Source organism: Notothenia rossii (assembly GCF_949606895.1).
Source record: "Notothenia rossii genome assembly, chromosome: 7".
NCBI classification, from domain to species: Eukaryota; Metazoa; Chordata; class Actinopteri; order Perciformes; family Nototheniidae; genus Notothenia; species Notothenia rossii.
In genome coordinates this window covers 15225711-15245796 of record NC_136905.1, presented here as the reverse complement: position 1 = coordinate 15245796, position 20086 = coordinate 15225711, and the positions used below count along the sequence as shown (strand labels likewise).

Sequence of the window (20086 nt, the reverse complement as noted above, 5' to 3'; positions counted from 1 at the left end):
TAAGTTTGCTTCCTGTTTGTCAGAGTCTACAACATGTGTATGAATTTGAACTTGGGGACAGATGTTTGACTGAACGCTCACCTGATTCTCTGGACAGCAGCCACTGTAAACTTGTGCTGCATGTTGGCAATTGTTTACCACAGAGAGTTGATTCATTAGAAGATGCCGCAAGCCACAAGTTTGGCTTCTGAGCCGCGAGTTAGACTACAAGCCCTTAATCCACTGCTACGTCTATCACACACACACACACACACACACACACACACACACACACACACACACACACACACACACACACACACACACACACACACACACACACACACACACACACACACACACACACACACACACACACACACACACACACACACACACACACACACACACACACACACACACACGCTCCCAAGCAAACTCTGGCTATTCATCGTGCACATCAATAGGTCTGCTTGTTTTTAAGTCACATGCATGATGGATGGTACAGAGCGGGGCAGAGAATGCCAAAAATGTCTACCTGGATCCAATCATAGACCCTGACAGTGTTTCAAGATGTGTCCGGCTTACAGTATCACACCACTCCCACTGGTGAGGAGAGAGCAAGGGGAGTGTGTGTTTTATGAGCTACTGTATTGTACAGTAATGAAGGGTAAACGTATGGGTTTTCCTCTCTGTGTTTTCTTGTGTACAGCATGTGTGCTATGTCCTTGTCTGTCTGTAGTGGATGTTTACATGCTGAGAGTATTTGCTCCGGTCCATGAGTTCACCAAAGCATGCGTGCATTAACGAGAGAAGGAGGTTTAAAGGGAAAAACAAGTTGAGCGATGGCAGGAGGTGAAGGAAGGGCGGGGGAATGTCAGGGAGGAGGAAGACGAGGGCATGAGAGAGGAAAAGCCAGGGGAAGAGGGTAGAAAAACGTGTGTGTGTGTGTGTGTGAGAGAGAGAGAGAGAGAGAGAGAAAGTGAGTGAGCTCAGTCTGACTGAACTGCTGTTAATTAGTTCCAGCTGGTGAGCTCTGGAGCGTCGGGCTGCGATAACTCTGCTGTGTTGTTGGGTCAGGAGTTGCCTCTGTTTCAGTTTGTCTGCTGTCTAACACACAAACAAAAACACACACACACACACACACACACACACACACACACACACACACACACACACACACACACACACACACACACACACACACACACACACACACACACACACACACACACACACACACACACACACACACACACACACACACACACACACACACACACACACACACACACACACACACACACACACACACATCCAGAAACATTACAAAAGGTTACCTAAAGGGCAAACAGCATATGGGCAGCAACACAAACACTGATACATGATTTGCACAAACTACCGCACACACGAAGAAAAGCATAACATTTACAAAAAAAGAAACACAACACATGTTTTTGGCTCACAAACATGTAAGACAAAAAGGCACCAACAGATGTAAAACCCACCAACAAAACATGCATTACATTTCCTTTTCATTTCATATACAAAATGCAAATAAAAACACAGCCACACAGTTAAAGTGTATAAGTCACTGGCAAAAAGCCCACTGTTAACAAATTGCTAAGGAGAAAAGAGCCTTGTGCTGTATGTCAAGCATATCAAAGGGTAAATGTTTGAATATGTGTAACATGGAATTAACACATGCATGCATAACCACATGTGAGCTTGCATACATGCTGCATTTTTGCATGACATGAGCTCACACACACACACACACACACACACACACACACGCGCGCGCGCACACACACACACACACACACACACACACACACACACACACACACACACAGACAGACACACACACACACACACACACACACACACACACACACACACACACACACACACACACACACACACACACACACACACACACACACACACACACACACACACACACACACACACACACACACACACACACACACACACACACACACACACACACACACACACACACACACACACACACACACACACACACACACACACACACACACACAAATATCGAACACACACATGAAAACCCTTAACCCCAAATGGCTGTATCCTACACTGGTTGCTGGAAATGTGGAAGCAATTGTGGTTTGGCCTCGCTACGCTCCAAAGTCACGTCGAAAAGGGAATCATAACACAGGGCAAAGGGTGAAGAAACCTTAAAGGGCAAATTCACCCAGATTACACAAAAAGCCATTTTCTCAATTACCTCAAGTCCTATGTTGCCTTAGAGATAATTTGTGTTTTAATTTGTGTTTTATTTGCTCTGGTTTGAGATATTGTTATTGGAGATATATACAGGCAACCAAATTCAATAGGGTTTAATGGAATGTTACTTCCATCAGTCACCCTCAGAAAAGGCCTGCTAGGCATAGTGACCAACATCCATTTATAAAAAGTTATTAACCTTTACAACAGTAGTCCTAGTGTGCTAAAAGCTTTTACGTTATGGTTTATTAACAATGAGAAGGGAAAATTACTTGATAATGTTTGGTGGGAAGCTTGTGTCTCTCTATTTAGGATGTACTAGCTAGCATTTACAGAGATATAGATACAGTATGTTGGGGGGGTCTACAACAGACCTGAAGCAACGGAGGGAAAACCATCTTTACTTTTAGTCTCTAGGATGGTTTGAGCTCTACAATCACTGCTACCTTCATTCCCCATAATGCAACTCAATGGCACTTGGGTCTTTCTGACTCATCAACACCCATTCATTCAAGCCACAGACATTCGGTTTCTTAACAAAAAAAATTCTCAGGCTGAGTAATCTCTATGACGATTAAACTAAACGTTATTTTTCTACTCCTTTACTGGAGATTCTTAATAATAAAAACACATGACCCCAAAACGTACAGCTAATCGTGAATACAGTAAGCAGTGCTTTATCTTTTTCAGAATTATATCTCCAAAAATGTATGTGAACAGCCTGACTCATTTTCTATCCGATTTCCTTTTTTTTCGGTTTATCTTTTTTCCGAGCCTGTGTTGATTTTCCTTTGCTCCAGTCTTTTAGCAAACATGTATTTTAATCAACTTATGTTTGCTATCTGATCTGGGCCCAGAGAATCCCCCTGTGAGGTGTGAAATTTGATTAAGGTAATTGGCAAGAGTCGGATGGTGTAAACCATAATGTGTACTCTTCACTGAGTATGTATGTGCCCAAAGACAGACACACAAAATACCAAAACATTTTAGGGTGCATCTAATTGAAAGGTAGTTATTTTTAAACCATCTTAATCTCATTCTACTCTCATTTGGTTCAGCGCCTGTTGGATGCCGGAAAAACATTTCCATATGCTTCACATTTGGGACATGATGAAATATAAACAAATGGAGGATTTGATTCTAAAATAACTTGCCTTAACGGGACTTAAGTTAAGGAGACTTTTCCTGTGTATAAAAAGTACAAACATTAGGTTATGACAATATATATTTATTACGTTGAAAGGGATATCTGTATTCAAGAGATGTACAGGGCTTAACTCCAAGTTCTTTATATTGTTGGATGCATTTTAATTAAAACTGGCATAATTTCATTTTGATTCGGCTTAATTATTGGCAGTAATATCAACTGTGGGCAGTAAATATGGCTGAATGAGACACTGTAGATAATGGTGTGAGTTTTGCAGTTCTCACGAAAGGATGTCACCATGAGTCCAGCCTCCGCTGAAAGTCTCACATCTTTTCCCTATATAATTCTCAGTTAAAGGCGCAAAGTTTATTTCCCCTCACTCCCGTGCTAGGTGACAGTGATCATGCTTTCAAAAATACTTACTAATTCAATCCTCTTGCAATGCCCTACAACTGAGACGGCATATTAGGATAAATCTTCCTGGCAAGACAGAAAACAAGAGGGCCAATATTCAGCCGGTTGTGTAGTAGCTTAGCAAAGAAAAGAAAAAAAACATCCCTCTTGGTACTTCTATAAGGCAAATTGACTCCTGTTGTAATGGGTGGTCAAGAAAATTGCAGCAGTATTGATTTGGTAATGTTCAACACGGACATATCGATAGGCTGTCTGAAAACCTAAGAACTTGGTTTCGGCTGGCTTTAATAAAAAATGACCAGCCTGGAGCAAGTTCACAGAAAGCAATGAGTCACTCTTAGAAACTCTGTTGATAACCCTCAGTGTTTTAAAAGAAAAATTACAAAAAGAGCAATCAAAGGATTTCTTTCTTGCTTTCCTACAATGTTTTTCTTTGTGTTTCTTTGGCTGCAGCTTGAAAACATCCAACACCATCTTTGTGAAGGTCGGAAGTTGAGATCATGGTTTGCTTCTCACTTGCGAGAACTGTACAAATCCTAGCTTGGATAGATTTTGCATAACAAATCAGACTGTTGACAGTCAAAGACATGCAGAGAGGAGAGGAGGTAAACAGGATGACACGAATGTTTGCTCCTGCACACGAAGGAGGAGAAAAGGGAAGCAAGTCCTGGTGATTAGGAGGGGTGTGAGCTTATACTGTAGTGAACAGAAAGGAGGAAACTGACAATGAAAGAGGGAGACGTCGAGAAAGATTGGTGCCTATTATTCTCCCCAGAAAGGAATAGTCATAGAGGGGTTGGTTCCCATGGCAATAGCTCTTTGGATGTGTGTGTGTATGTGTGTGTAGGGACTGCACCCGGGCCTTGAGACTACATGGAGACGAGGTTGGCCGAGGCCATAGCGAACCGGAGCCACCCGGAGCCTTGAAACGGCGGAGAATCTCAGACAGACATTATTGTTTACTCGCCTGTTCTCTCTGCCTCACACATCACAATCTCATCTTCCATTTTTTTCCGCCTGTATGCTTTGCACCTATGTATCGTCCTTGGTCATTCAAAGCAACAACAAAAAAATTCAACGAGTTGAAAAAGCAATTCCACCTTTGGCTCCCATGACCTCCGTGTTGGCAGCATGCATGATGGTTTAAATGTGCGGATGTCTCCCAAAACAAATGTTAAGCTTTTCTGTGGCATCTTCAATGTTTCAGGGGATCTCACATAATAATGTATTCACTCATTAATTAAAACTTTGTGTCATAAATGTTTCTCCAGAAAATTATTAATTGAAAATATTGATCAGTGTGCAATGATGTAAAAGCGTAACTTAAGAACTTTAAAAAATACTTGCTTAGTGCATAGCATTATAGTGGTGCACTTACTCTTTATAAGTTACAGAAATCTTTAAAACAATGATGTTACAGTCTCCCATGCTTGTTTATTACCTGACCTTCTATTGGGGGTGTATTGTTCTCAAATGGAGACTTAAAGGAATACTCGTCCAAGATTAGATATACTTTATTGATCCCAAAAGGGGAAATGTGTTCACCACAGCAGCACGTTAAAACAAGGCATTGCACATAATGTAAATAAAAAAAGAGTAGAAAATAAAAATAAAATGTTCCCCATTAATTCTCTGCATATTATAAGGAAAAAGGTATCACTTTACAATAAGACTACCCTTATAAAGGATTCATAAAGGGTTTATAATTAGGTTATTAATTAGGTTGTAAACACTTTATTAATCATTAAGAACCTTTTATAAACCAGTTATAACAGTTTTCATACATCAACACTATTTGGCAAGATGACTAAGCCTTATATTGGCTACCTAGCTTACTTCCTCTTCTTCATCAGCCAGCATCCTTGGTATTTGTTGTTCACTGAGTTTATTCCCCCCATCCATCTTGATGTTTCTTGGCATCTCTTTATGACCATTTATTTATGAGTTACTAACATTTATAGTTGCCAAAAGGGAGCCTTGTAAAGTGTAAAACACATTCCCATTTATTAATGAGTTACTACCATTTCTAATAATAAGGCTTAGCAGTATAGATAAATGTGGGCTCACTATTTGGCAAGCAACCGATCACAGTTGCCCTGTTTATCTCATGTCTTATAAAAGCTTATTAATGATTTATAAAGTGTTCACAACCTAATTAATAAATGGATTACAAACTATTCATAAACCCTTTATAAGGGTAGTTATATTGTAAAGTGGTACCGGAAAAAGTTTTTCCCGTAGTGGAAGACTGATAGACATAGTCAGCACTCATTCATACATGCTGAAGATTTCAACAGTGACCCAGTTTCATTGGGAAAATCTGCCTAAAACGCATTGTCATTATATTTTTGAGGGGGAACACATTCTCTCCTGAATTATATAACTATATTAAATAGGCTTTAAGGGCATTGTATCTTAACAATAGTTTGAATAAAAAGCAATTGTAAAGGACACACATAATACAATTTATATACCTACACCCTGTAGGTCCCTCTCTTTAAGACTGGGTTATCACTAAAGGTTACAGCATTAACATCCTGCCTAAGTGTCCTTTGTTTCTCGCTCTCTCTTGGGTCCCTCTTTTTTCCATCCTCTCTGTCCTGTTAGACAAGGATTCAAGTTGGTAAGGACTGAGGGGAGGACAAAGGGAACAGTGGGGGATTTCCAATATTTCAGAGTGTTAGCAAAGGATATTTGGAACAGTCATCACGCTACTGTATATGTCGGCTGTGTCTCCAGTGACCTTTCCTCAAAATAGGTGGTTTTTGCTTATTACAGGAAACAACTCATGTGAGCATTTGTTGATCTGTATTAAGCTGCACGTGATGAGGTTGATAAGCATGTTGATGGCTATGTGTATCACCAGTGCAGATATTGCCCCCAATAGACAATAAAGTAAAAATACTTGTCTGTGTGTTTTGCGTGTATCCTTGTCATACTTAGTAGCTATCAAATGAAAAGTTAGTGAAACGTAGCATCCATATATCTGTACTTTTTATACATAATATAATATATGACATACATGATCAATTATTTTTGGGTGAGCTGGTTGAAGAAGAAAAAGTTCAGTGAAGTGAAAGGTCCATATAGTGATAGATGATGAATCACTTAGTAACTCAAAGTCCATTTGACGTTTTTAAACAGTTCTCACTTGGTTTATAAAAAAGCCTGACAGAACAAAGAAGGTCCCTTCAGTCTAAATTAAACGTAGCTTTTAGAGCCATCGACTTTATTCCTCAAAATAAACTATAGAGTGATATTGAACCAGCAGTATCCACCACCAAGTGCAACCTTGCTAGCACACCACTTTACATGTCAGATTAAAAAGATCAAAAGTCAGAAAAAGGAAAAGAGGACGAGGGAGATAAAGCGTGAGAGAAGAAGAGAACAGACTTAAAAGGGAGACTACATGGAGAAGAACACAAGAACACAGTGTCCTAATTAATGTCCTCCTCCATTAATCCACTCTGAAGCTTCCCATGATGCTGGGTTTGATCTCAGCAATGTTGCTATCAAAGCCTTTTAACATGGCCTTGTAATATGGGGGGGATCTCAGTCAGACAGCATTACAATCATTCAGTGCAGTTGCTCCTTGTTGTTGATGCTGTAATGTATGTGCAAACATTGGGTGGGGTTTTGTAAATGATCTTCTTCATAAATAGTACATTTTCTCATTTGAAAAAATTGAATCAAATGACTACATGACGTGAAGGTTGTCGATTGTAGTGTAGTCTGTAGAACTACATGGCTTAAAAAAAACCCACTGAGAGCCAAAACTAGGGGCTTAAAACATTAACACCACTTTCATTAAGTCGTTTTCGGCAGCAGCTGGGGACTGTTTCCAGTAAAAAAGCTCAGATAAACCCACTACACGCTAACTTACTTGCACAAAACCAAGTCCCTCAGGAGCTGATGTAGACCAAAACAGAGCTAAAAGGTAGAGTCAGGCTTACATTTGTTAGGTGGCGTCGCGAGTAAAACAGCTCCAGATTATTTGAAATGTTGTTCAATGTCCTTTAGAGATATAAATGACATACCAAGTTTGCAAAAGCAACTTTTTAAGGTAAAAATATGGCCTGTTTTTGTGATTTGCAGCTTTTCTGCCCGTGATTGGTCAAAAATCCATTGTTCAAGCTTTGATGTGTTACATTTCCTGAAAAGCTAACAGATATTGACCTCAGTGATGAAAAAGCAAAGAAATCTGATCCTTGAACGGACAAATTGGTTTTGAGTGACAGATAGATATGGAATGGAAAGACAAGCCCCTCCCTTCTGTTGCTGTTCACATTCAGCAAAAAACAAAGTGCTGTGGGGTGTTTTGGTTACAAAGGCCAAAACTAAGTGCATCCCGGCTACAACAAAGCATTTGAACGTCAATCTCGGCTCAAAAGGAGAGAATCCTATCGAATAAAACCTCTTATCAAATAAAAAAAACTCAAAATACCATTAGCTAGAGATAAAAGATAGAACAAAACGTTTGGGAGATCGTTGCTAATTCAGCAGAAGGGAAATCAATGGTTCTCTTCCTGTTTTTGTTTTTTTCTGGAGCTACCCAGAGTCTGTCTACCCTGTCAATGATCCCTGACTCCATGCCTGTCAATCTCCAAAAGAAAAGGGTGTAGAGGAGGTGAGGCAGGGGGCGTTGTGGGGGCTTCCGCTGCCCAGAGCTCCTTCCTCAAAGGGGAGGTGCCGAGGCAAGAAACAGTGACTCAAAAAATCATAAACACCTCACATTTCCTCTGTCAGTTTAGGTCTAAAAATACTCCGGTTCGCCTTCGCCTCACATCTCCTCCTTCCTGGTCTCAAGGAGCTATGCAAATACCCCCCATTTTTTTTCCTCATCCAGTTTTTTTTCTTTCCATACCCCCTCCCTCGTAGCCCCTGAATGCTATTGTTCTGACTACCTCCTCTCTAGCTCTTGCAGATTACATGACAGAGCCTCGTCTCCCCTTGTGTTGTTGCTACTCTCTCCAGGGTAAGGGGAGGAATGATAAAAGCTAAAATAGACTGTAGGCAACAGTGGGAAACCAAGACTTCAAGCTTTTTTCTTGCCCTGTTTTCTTTGATGGTAGAGCCATTTGTGATGCTGCGCGATGAACCGCAGCACAGCGCGCAACATGTCCCGAGTGACAATTTAAGGGGGTACTGAAAAGCTTTTAGAGACTTTGAATATGCCAGCTTCTGCAGATTGCGTTTTTTGGCTCAAGTAAGACATCAGTCATGCTCGGCACATGCAAAGAGGCAAAGACACAACCCGTCAGCACATCTCAGACATGTAGAAACCGTTTAGCAGGCTTCAGAAGTTTCAGATAGAGAGCTTTGCAGCACACAGGACTCACAGTGTGTTCTGGTATTAATCACAAGTCCATCAGCCCCATGGTCCATCTCAGGGAGCTGTACTGAGGCCTGTAGAGATATGATTGTGATTCACGTTGAGATTCATAAAGCCCAACAAAGACATTCATGTAAGTGCCACTGGAAACACCGGCTTTCATGACAACCGTAATAAATCTCCTGCCTCATCTTTCTCTCTCCTTTCTCCCTCAGCGTGTGTTGATCACCCCTTTTCTATTCAACTGACTCTAATTGCGCGCTCCATTTTTTTTCTCCAGACTCTACTTGCCATGCATTACCCACTGTCCCCCCCCCCACCCTTTTTTTCCACCGTACAATCTTCAACCCGGCCACCCCTATTTCCTCTCTCTCCCTTGATTGATTCTCACCTTTTCCATTCTTGCCGTTCACCTCATTAACAGAGCCCCCGTCTGCTCGTTTCCTATTTCGTCCCCCACCTCCTCCCCCCGCCCCCGCCTCTCCTCACTTCCTGTCCTGTCTCTGAAGTGAAGGCCGGCTCGGATTCATAGTTTTCAGCCAAGGCCGAGCGACGTTCTGTAATTAGTAGCGAGCATAATAGAGAGTGTTCCACATCAGTTGAGGTGGAAGGGGGAGGGGAGGGCACCCCCGCCATCTATCCATCCATCCACCCATCCATGCTTGAGTTTAATCAGTGGCACACAATAGGATGTCACCTGCTCCCAGATGCAGTTGCTAGAGAGGGGCAGTGATGCTGTCACAAACCATTTGGGGTGAAAGGCGTCCATGGCTCTTTAAAGCCTCCTCTTCCTCCACGGTTGTCTTTGCTAATTTGGTCTCCCTGGGAACGAGAGAGAGAGAACCTGTGAAAAATCAAGCTCATTTAGTTGTGTTTATTTATTAATTAAAATAAGCTCATCCAGCATGTTCTTCTTTATTGGTTTTCCTTCTAAGTCCCTGAGGAATCATGGATATTAGAGTGCTTGAATGTGTGTGTGTGTGTGTGTGTGTGTGTGTGTGTGTGTGTGTGTGTGTGTGTGTGTGTGTGTGTGTGTGTGTGTGTGTACACATTTTTCCAAAAGAGGTTAATCTTGCCCTCAAACAGTCATACCCAGTGGAGGAACATAAAACAGCGTAGTCTCTAGTATAGAGATACATGTACGTAATTTACATTTTCTATTATTTATTATTAAATTATTTGTCCTTCACTTTGCTACATCCAATTAACATATTTAGTTACATGTCACTTTGGCAAAAAACAACATTTTAGAAACAATACATATGATCCGTTGGAAAAAGCAGCCTACTTTTTTTCTTATTTAACCCCAATTGCTGCCGTAAACATGTCTACGGAAGTGTATGCAAGATGCTTTGGATAAGAATGTCAGCTAAATGATGTAATATAACATTCCCTTCCAATGATTGGCTTTCATTAATTTTTGGACATGTTATTATTGGAATGGAAACCAACAGTGGTTATGGTTTTGCATGAGGATGATTATTAATATTATTATATAAAGTATGATTATTATGCTCGTACATATTCCATGTTATCAGTCAATACTAATTCAATGCAGATGTGTTGTTTACTTTGAAGACTCAAGTTTCAATACTCTGATTGTTGATTTTCATATCATTTAGATATGAATGGATATCTTCAGTTGCCTCGGATTGTTGAAAAAACAAAAAGCATGTATACAGCTAAAACGTATTTACACTTGCTTGATCATGTCAGTAATTGTATATCCACCATAGAGGCCATTTTAAAGGAGTGGATCGTAAATTGTAGTATTGCTACGTTTACTCCACAGGTTACCTCCCATCTTTGTTAAACCAAACAGACACTCTAATCCATGTGCGCTTTTGCGCACACACACACACACACACACACACACACACACACACACACACACACACACACACACACACACACACACACACACACACACACACACACACACACACACACACACACACACACACACACACACACACACACACACACACACACACACACACACACGTGACAATGAAACACTGTCTCAGTCTGTTCTGTCTGGTTGGCAGGGTCCGTGCAGAGACACACACACACACACACTGTGGAGCCATGGGCTGCGGGCTGCGAAAGATGAAGCCAATGTCGGAGGAGAACAGTCCAGGCAAGATTTACTCCACACTGAAGAGACCACAGGTGGAGACTAAAGTGGGCGTGGCCTACACCTACCGCTACCTGGACTTCCTCATTGGTAAAGACGGTAAGAAGTGGATTTTTATTCATCGCTTAAAATGACAACTGAAGAATCTGTGACCTCTGGTTTTTGACAGGAAATGCAGCTAGTTTATATATTCATGTGTTTCAACATGAATCCTTCTAAACCATTGAATTTCTATTGGACATAAAGTATAACCTAACCCCGACTCCAAAGAAACTTAAACCGCAATTTCAATTATGTATCAAAGGAAGTGTTTTTCTTGTTGTTAACATTTTAAAATGGCAATTTTTATTTTTGTCTTACACAGAACACAAACTTTCTTGGTTGAATGTTCTGTTTTTTTTTTACCAATGAAACCCAACTCCCTCCATGCACATACTATCTAACCCTGTGAATATAGTCTAACCAGGAGAAATTACATATCCCCTGAAAAGTACTTGGGGAAAGCTTTGTGGTATAAGAATGAATTTTTCAGGAGCCCATGTTTGTAAAACCCACCGAGTTCAGCACTACAAGTCTGAAAATCGCGGCACAGCGATAGTAGCTAATGATCAGTGATCCCCACAGCGTCATTTTACAGATACGTTAAGGCCATTTTGTGCTGGGAAGTTGTAAAAATCTAAATGATGGCTTGTTCCGAAATTATACGTATAGCTCAAGGCTTCTGGCATTTGGCTGCATCATACCTCAGCCTGATAAGAAGGCAGCATGCCTCACAAGTTCTGCAAGGGGCTGATCTGCACTGTGATCTACAACTTTCTGTGCTGTGTGGAGTATTTTACTGGATAATGCTACCTCCGGGGTGATTAATCTCTGTACTCCCTCCTGAAAATGCCATTATATCTGTGTCCTCAGTATAAAAACATTAAGCAGATGCAGAGGAAATCTATCACTCATGTATATGGAACAACAGCACACTGGCTGAAATTTCCACAAGGATTTTATGGTCATGATGGATTGTTAATTAGTGCCTCCCTGTATATTAGACACTGTTGTAATTTATTTTCTCACAATTAGTCAGTCATGCCTTTACGTTGTGCTAATTATATAGAAATGAGCAGCTTAATCCAAGCCAAACTTGATGCTGGCCATAAATTATGTATAGCACCAAATATAACCAACTAGCAGGAGAGGCAGACTCATTTAAGGGTGGCCTGCTGGGTAGGGAGACTGTTTCTTCATGGTTACAGGTGTGATGCTTAAAATAACACACTCATGTGTGTGAATCTTCCAAGATGGTCGCAGCGTGAGTAAGCGCATCTCAAGCTCGTCTGTTTGTCGCTGTTAAATTAGCTCTTTAAAGCTCATATCATGGATCCACATGATCTGAACCCATGAACATTTTAATAACATAGTAAAGCGGCTCACTACGGTCTCTGGATTATTGTATTTTTTGCATTTGCAACTATGGAGGGAAACATGTCTCTGCAAACTTTGTGGGACGCGATTCAGCAAATCAAGACCGACATGCTGACTCACATTGACTCAAAAATGGATCCCATTCAAAATAGCTTGAGCAGGATACACAATTCCCTGTCTAGTTTGGGATACCAGGTCAATTTGTTAGAGCAGCGTGTCGGGGCTAATGAGGACAATGTACAGGAGTGTTTCGCTCGAGTCAAGCAGCTTGAGAAAGACAAATCCTTCCTAATGTCTAAAGTTGATGACTTGGATAACCGGAGCCGACGTCCTAACCTTCGCTTCGTAGGAATCCAGGAGTCCGCTGAAGGCAGTGACATTATCGGCTTCATGTCTCGGCTCATCCCGCAGCTCCTGGGGCCAGATGCCTTCCCTACCCTGCCGATCATTGAGAGGGCACACCGCTCACCGACTGCCAGGCAAAACTCCCGTGCCAGCCCGCGGGCCATCATGATCGAGCTGCTGAACTTCCAGGACAAAGTGAAAATCTAGCCAGGAAGGAAAAGTCTCTGGACTACAATGGGAAACACATCAGCATATATCCCGATTTCAGTCCCGAGCTTACCAGAAGTCGCCGGAGCTTCGATCCTGTCAAATGCAAGCTCCGTGAACTCAACATGAAGTACTTTCTCCTCTACCCGTGCACCCTCTGCGTTGTTGTTGATGGCACACAACAACGCTTCTCTACCCACAAAGACGCAGAGGCAATCTTCATGTCTACCTCAAACTCTCCTGGGTGACGAACATCCCCAGAGATGAGGCTGCTGCTAATGGTAGCATGTTGATCTACTTCGATGGTGCAGCTAAGTGACTTTCTCCTCGGTTTCCTCTCTTCTCTTTTATTTTTCTCATCTTCTCTAAAAACAGAGACCTGTTTACGTGACGTGTCATGACTGCTGAGATGTTGTTGACACTCTCTTTTGTGTTTATTATAACTTAATATAACAGGTGGGCACCCGTCTGGCTCTTTCAGTTGAGTTGTTTGTTTACATTTTACAGTGACATTGACGTCACTTCTTCTTCGGCACGTTAGAGCCCACTACTACTATTGCAATACTGCCCCGAGTGGCTGTTATTGTTAAATAATGTTTGTGTTCGTTCCGGTTCGTTCGGATGAATTTTTTTGAGCTATGACTTCTTTATCCTCTTCGTAAAGCAGACTGAGCTCTGTGTAATTATTTATTATGTTTAAGTTTATTCATGGTAATGCTCTGGGATTTGGTGTCCAGGGCTGTTGGGCCTTCTTAAAGGTTGTTTTGTGTTTTTCTGTATTTTTCTTTTTGTGTTTGAATGTTTTGTATGCCTGTTTTACATTAATGGTTGTATCTCGCAATCTTTACAATCATGAATCACATGTATGTGTAACAAGTGACAGGAACATTATTTGCTATTATTTCCAGACTGGATGAATTAAAGGGTATAAAAATCATTCATTTGAATATCAGGAGTCTATTGCCCAAAATTGATTTACTTCGGATTTGGGTTGTTCTACATAAACCTAAAATCATCACACTCTCTGAAACTTGGCTTAGTAGTAACATTTCCGATAGTGAACTAGAAATCACAAATTATTTGCTTTACAGATCTGATAGATGCAGCAGGGGTGGAGGTGTGGCTATGTATGTCTCCTCTGACCTTGTGACTGAGCTAATTGCTACTTCTATAGAGCCTCTACATTTTGAATGCATTATTTTTCATGAAAATAAATGCTTAACTTTTGGTAGCATCTATAGGCCACCTTCTTCACCTGCAGAGTCTTTTAACCATATAATTCACACTATCAACTCCATTTCCTGCAGAAATGAAATAATCTTGTTTGGTGATTTCAACAAAAATTGGTTGGATAAATCATCTGATAGAGAGAAAAAACTTTTCAGTAGTCTAAATGTTAAACAGCTAATTAATGAGCCAACTCGTATCACTCTCAGAACCCAATCTCTGCTTGACTGGATACTGGTGTCACACCCTGACAGAATCTTAAAAGCTGGTGTCATGTCGGATTGCTTCAGCGATCATTCAATTGTTTATTGCGTATGGAAAATCAAATTAATTAAACTACCTCCAAAACTAGTCCAAATCAGACAATATAAAAAATTGAATGTTGATTTATTTATTAATGATGTTGTTGCCCTTAATTGGGACAGATTTCAGCTAATACCTTTTGTACAAGATGCTTGGGATTTTCTGCATAAAGAGCTCACTGATGTCATGAACAAACATGCACCTGTGAGAACGGTTAAGGTTAAAGGTCAACATCTCCCTTGGATCAATTCTGAACTAATCAGTCTCTTTAGGGAAAGAGATAAAGCATGGTCGATATATCGTCATTCAAGAACTATAGCTGATTTGGAAGTATACAGGCAACATTATCTCAATACTTATAATATTTTATCTCCGGTTCAATCTGGTTTCAGGCCTAATCACTCCACAACAACTGCCCTACTTACATTTACGAATGACTTGTACTCTGCTGCAGATGATGGTGAACTCACAGGTACCATTTTTATTGACTTGACAAAAGCCTTTGATTTCGTTGATCGATATCTGCTCTTGGATAAACTTCACGGCATTGGCCTTAATAATAATACAGTGTTATGGTTTAACTCGTACCTTCACAGTAGAAAGCAATGTGTGGTTGTTCATGGAAAACAGTCTGACCTGTTGATCCAACAAAAGGGTGTACCCCAAGGATCAACTCTGGGCCCACTTCTGTTCTCTATTTACATAAATGATTTATCTTCTTGTCTCATTAATTGTTGTACTCACCTTTATGCTGATGACACTGTCATATATACAGTGGGGCAAAAAAGTATTTAGTCAGCCACCCATTGTGCAAGTTTTCCCACTTAAAAAGATGAGAGAGGCCTGTAATTTTCATCCTAGGTACACTTCAACTATGAGAGACAAAATGAGAAAAAAAAAATCCAGAAAATCACATTGTCTGATTTTTAAAGACTTTATTTGCAAATTATGGTGGAAAATAAGTATTTGGTCAATAACAAAAGTTCATCTCAATACTTTGTTATATACCCTTTGTTGGCAATGACAGAGGTCAAACGTTTTATGTAACTCTTCAAACAAACAAGATTTCTGGCTCTCACAGACCTGTAACTTCTTCTTTAAGAGCCTCCTCTGTCCTCCACTTGTTAACTGTATTAATGGCACCTGTTTGAACTCGTTATCAGTATAAAAGACACCTGTCCACAACCTCAAACAGTCACACTCCAAACTCCACTATGGCCAAGACCAAAGAGCTGTCAAAGGATACCAGAAACACAATTGTAGACCTGCACTAGGCTGGGAAGACTGAATCTGCAATAGGTAAGCAGCTTGGTTTGAAGAAATCAACTGTGGGAGCAATTATTAGATAATGGAAGACATACAAGACCACTGATAATCTCCCTCGATCTGGGGCTCCATGCAAGATCTCACCCCGTGGGGTCAAAATGATCACAAGAACGGTGAGCAAAAATCCCAGAACCACACGGGGGGACCTAGTCAATGACCTGCAGAGAGCTGGGACCAAAGTAACAAAGGCTACCATCAGTAACACACTACGCCGCCAGAGACTCAAATCCTGCAGTGCCAGACGTGTCCCCCTGCTTAAGCTAGTACATGTCCAGGCCCATCTGAAGTTTGCTAGAGAGCATTTAGATGATCCAGAAGAGGATTGGGAGAATGTCATATGTTCAGATGAAACCAAAATAGAACTTTTTGGTAAAAACTCAACTAGACGTGTTTGGAGGAGAAAGAATGCTGAGTTGCATCCAAAGAACACCATACCTACTGTGAAACATGGGGGTGGAAACATCATGCTTTGGGGCTGTTTTTCTGCAAAGGGACCAGGACGACTGATACGTGTAAAGGAAAGAATGAATGGGGCCATGTATCATGAGATTTTGAGTGACAACCTCCTTCCATCAGCAAGGGCATTGAAGATGAAACGTGGCTGGGTCTTTCAGCATGACAAGGATCCCAAACACACCGCCCGGGCAACGAAGGAGTGGAGTCGTAAGAAGCATTTCAAGGTCCTGGAGTGGCCTAGCCAGTCTCCAGATCTCAACCCCATAGAAAATCTTTGGAGGGAGATGAAAGTCTGTGTTGCCCAGCGACAGCCCCAAAACATCACTGATCTAGAGGAGATCTGCATGGAGGAATGGGCCAAAATACCAGCAACAGTGTGTGAAAACCTTGTGAAGACTTACATAAAACGTTTGACCTCTGTCATTGCCAACAAAGGGTATATAACAAAGTATTGAGATGAACTTTTGTTATTGACCAAATACTTATTTTCCACCATAATTTGCAAATAAAGTCTTTACAAATCAGACAATGTGATTTTCTGGATTTTTTTTTCTCCTTTTGTCTCTCATAGTTGAGGTATACCTAGGATGAAAGTTAGAAACTGATGTTGGCAACTTTTTCAAAATGTTATTCCAGACTTAAGCGGATATAGTCTATTTTCTTTTTAGGATAAGGTTTCGATATCAATATTGTACCAAATGATGATAAATAGTAAATATGATAAATAATGTTAATGGGGTCAATAGTAGCATTCCTACAGTGAATTATTCTGCAGTAAAGTTTAAAATGGTTATCATGATCACAAGCAAGACACACACGCTATTATGAGCCAAGACGGCCCGCTTGTGGGGGATAGCACTACTACAAACAATGTGGTCGCTGCTGTACAACACGGGAATCATGCATCTGCTGATGTAAATGGCTATAGTACATAAACAATAGGATGCGGGTGGTGTCATATAACACGCGTGGCCTACGTGTGGGGCACAGTGCTGGTGATAAAGCGAGGCGGCTGGTTGTTGATAAATTGTTGGAGGAATGTGATATTCTGTGCTTACAAGAGACATGGTTACCTAAGCAAGATCTGGAAAGACTGAATACACTACATGCTAATTTTCATGGAGTTGGAGAGTCAACTACTGATCTCTGTGATAAAATTGCCCATGGCAGGATACCTGGTGGTGTGGCGATTCTCTGGAACAGTAAATATGATCCTTTGGTTACAGTGATAAGATTGGACGTGGACTGGGCCATTGGTATAGAGATCAAGTATGAAAATAGGTCATTTATTATCGTAAATATTTACACACCTTATGAATCATATGAAAATGAAGATGAATATCGCAATAGAATGGCATTTGTTAACGCATTCATTAAGGATAATGCCACAACCTGTGTGTATGTAGTGGGGGACTTGAATGCTGACATTTCGGATGATAAATCTCTGTTTGGCAAATGTTTACTGCATTTTTGTAATGATAATAATCTCATGCTGTCAAGTAAATCTCTTCTACCTGAGAAAAGCTTTACATATATTAGTGAAGCATGGCATACTATGTCATGGCTAGATCACTGTATATGCACAGCTGATGCACATGCTTCTCTGGACAACATTGACATTTGTTATGAGTTAGCCACTACAGATCATATTCCTTTTGTATTGACCCTAAATGTTGAAAATATTCCGGTGCTATCTGTTGAGGACAATAAAACATACACAGGGAGGCTGGATTGGTCAAAGTTAAGTGAGAAGGATATTAATCACTATACCTCACTCACTGACAAATCATTAGACTTGGTTGTAATTCCTAGAGGAGCAATGCTGTGCAGTGAGACCAACTGTAAAAATGCGCAGCATGGTAGTGATCTATGTTTTACATATGATCTTATTATTGATGTGTTAAATGACTCAAGTAAGGGTTTTTACAACAGTAAGAAAAAGGAGCATAGTATAAAACCTGGATGGAATGAACATGTGTCTGAGCTACACACTGCTGCTAGAGATGCTTTTAAATTGTGGGCCGAATCAGGAAGGCCGAGACAGGGGTCTTTGTTTGAACATAAACAGTCCACTAATGCCAAATATAAGTATGCTGTCCGCTTCATTAAAAGAAAATGAGGACACAATGAGAGCTGACTCACTTGCCAGAAAGCTGCGCAACAATAGTTGCTATGATTTCTGGAAAAAGGTCAAAGTCATAAACAGCTGTAAGACTCCCTTACCGTCTTCCATTGAAGGAGTGTGTGGGTCAGGCAGCATCGCAGAACTGTGGCGACAACACTATTATGAGTTGTTCAACTGTGTTAAGAGTGATGCATTTGTGGTTGAAAAGGTTGACTCCACTGAAAATGTTACAGTTAGATCAGAGGAAGTCTACAACACTATAATGAATCTAGAAAAGAACAAAGCTTGTGGCCCGGATCTCATCTCAGCTGAACACTTAAAACATGCCAGTCTTAAGCTTGCTCCTCTTCTTGCTCTGTGTCTTACTGGTTTCCTTAATCATGATGTCTTACCAGATTCCATGTTATCTGTGCTACTTGTGCCAGTCATCAAGGATAAAGCTGGGAAGATTAATGGCATTGATAATTACAGACCCATTGCTTTAGCTAGCATTCTCTCCAAAGTGTTGGAGAGAATTATGTTGGTTAGGCTGGAAAGGTATATTACCACAGCTGACAACCAGGTTGGTTTTAAAAGAAAACATGGCACAGATATGTGTATTTTTGCTTTAAAAGACATTATAGCAAAATATAGAAGCCATAATTCCACCATGTTTCTGTGTTTTATTGATGCTTCCAGGGCATTTGATAGACTGAATCATTTCAAATTATTTGACAAAATGTGCCAGAGAGGGGTACCCAAGTACATAATAAGGATCTTAGCCTTTTGGTATGCACATCAGACTATGCAGGTGAAGTGGGGCAATACTGTGTCTGAACATTTTTATGTTGGTAATGGGGTCAAGCAAGGTGGGATTTTATCTCCTTTGTTGTTTAATCTGGATGATCTGTCTAGGAAACTGAACTTGTCTAAAACTGAATGTGTCATCGGAGCTACTGTTGTCAACCACCTTATGTACGCTGATGATTTAATCATCTTCTCCCCGTGCAGTGCTGGCTTACAACAGCTTCTGAGGACTTGTTCCCAGTATGGCATTGATTTTAATATTAAGTATAACGCCAAGAAGAGTAGCATCATGATTGTGCGAAGTAAAGAGGATAAAAAGGCTGTATTTCCTAATTTTATTCCCAGTAACAACATTCTTCTTGTGTGCAGTGAGATTAAGTACCTTGGTCATTATATTTCTGATGAGATGACAAAGACATTCATAGACAACGCTGCAAACTGTATGCCCAGGCAAACATATTAATGCGGAAGTTTCACAAGTGCTATGTAGATATCAAGGTATCACTTTTTAAATCTTTCTGTCCACCATTGTACACGGCTCCCCTGTGGAGTAACTACAAGGCTAGAAGCATGCAAAAACTAAAAGTTGCATACAATGATGCTTTACGGTTGCTG

At 40.7% G+C, this 20086-nt stretch overlaps 1 protein-coding gene and 1 long non-coding RNA gene across 3 annotated transcripts in view; one reads left to right on the top strand and one right to left on the bottom strand.

Annotated features, from left to right (window-relative positions):
- Positions 1-20086, top strand: part of rftn1b (raftlin, lipid raft linker 1b) — a 97204-nt gene that overhangs the window by 567 nt on the left and 76551 nt on the right. Inside the window, exon 2 of one of the 2 annotated variants that reach the window (XM_079640477.1) lies at positions 11203-11379. In XM_079640477.1, the coding sequence (XP_079496603.1) occupies positions 11232-11379 (148 nt within the window). In that variant the 5' untranslated portion in view covers positions 11203-11231. Of the gene's footprint in view, positions 1-11191; positions 11380-20086 lie in introns of both variants that reach the window. The other variant, XM_079640476.1, reaches the window with a different exon arrangement.
- Positions 6-15572, bottom strand: LOC307013199. Its single transcript, XR_013800890.1, has 3 exons — positions 13322-15572; positions 9890-9965; positions 6-1089 (listed from the first exon to the last, which is right to left on the bottom strand). It is a non-coding gene; the product is annotated as an uncharacterized lncRNA (long non-coding RNA).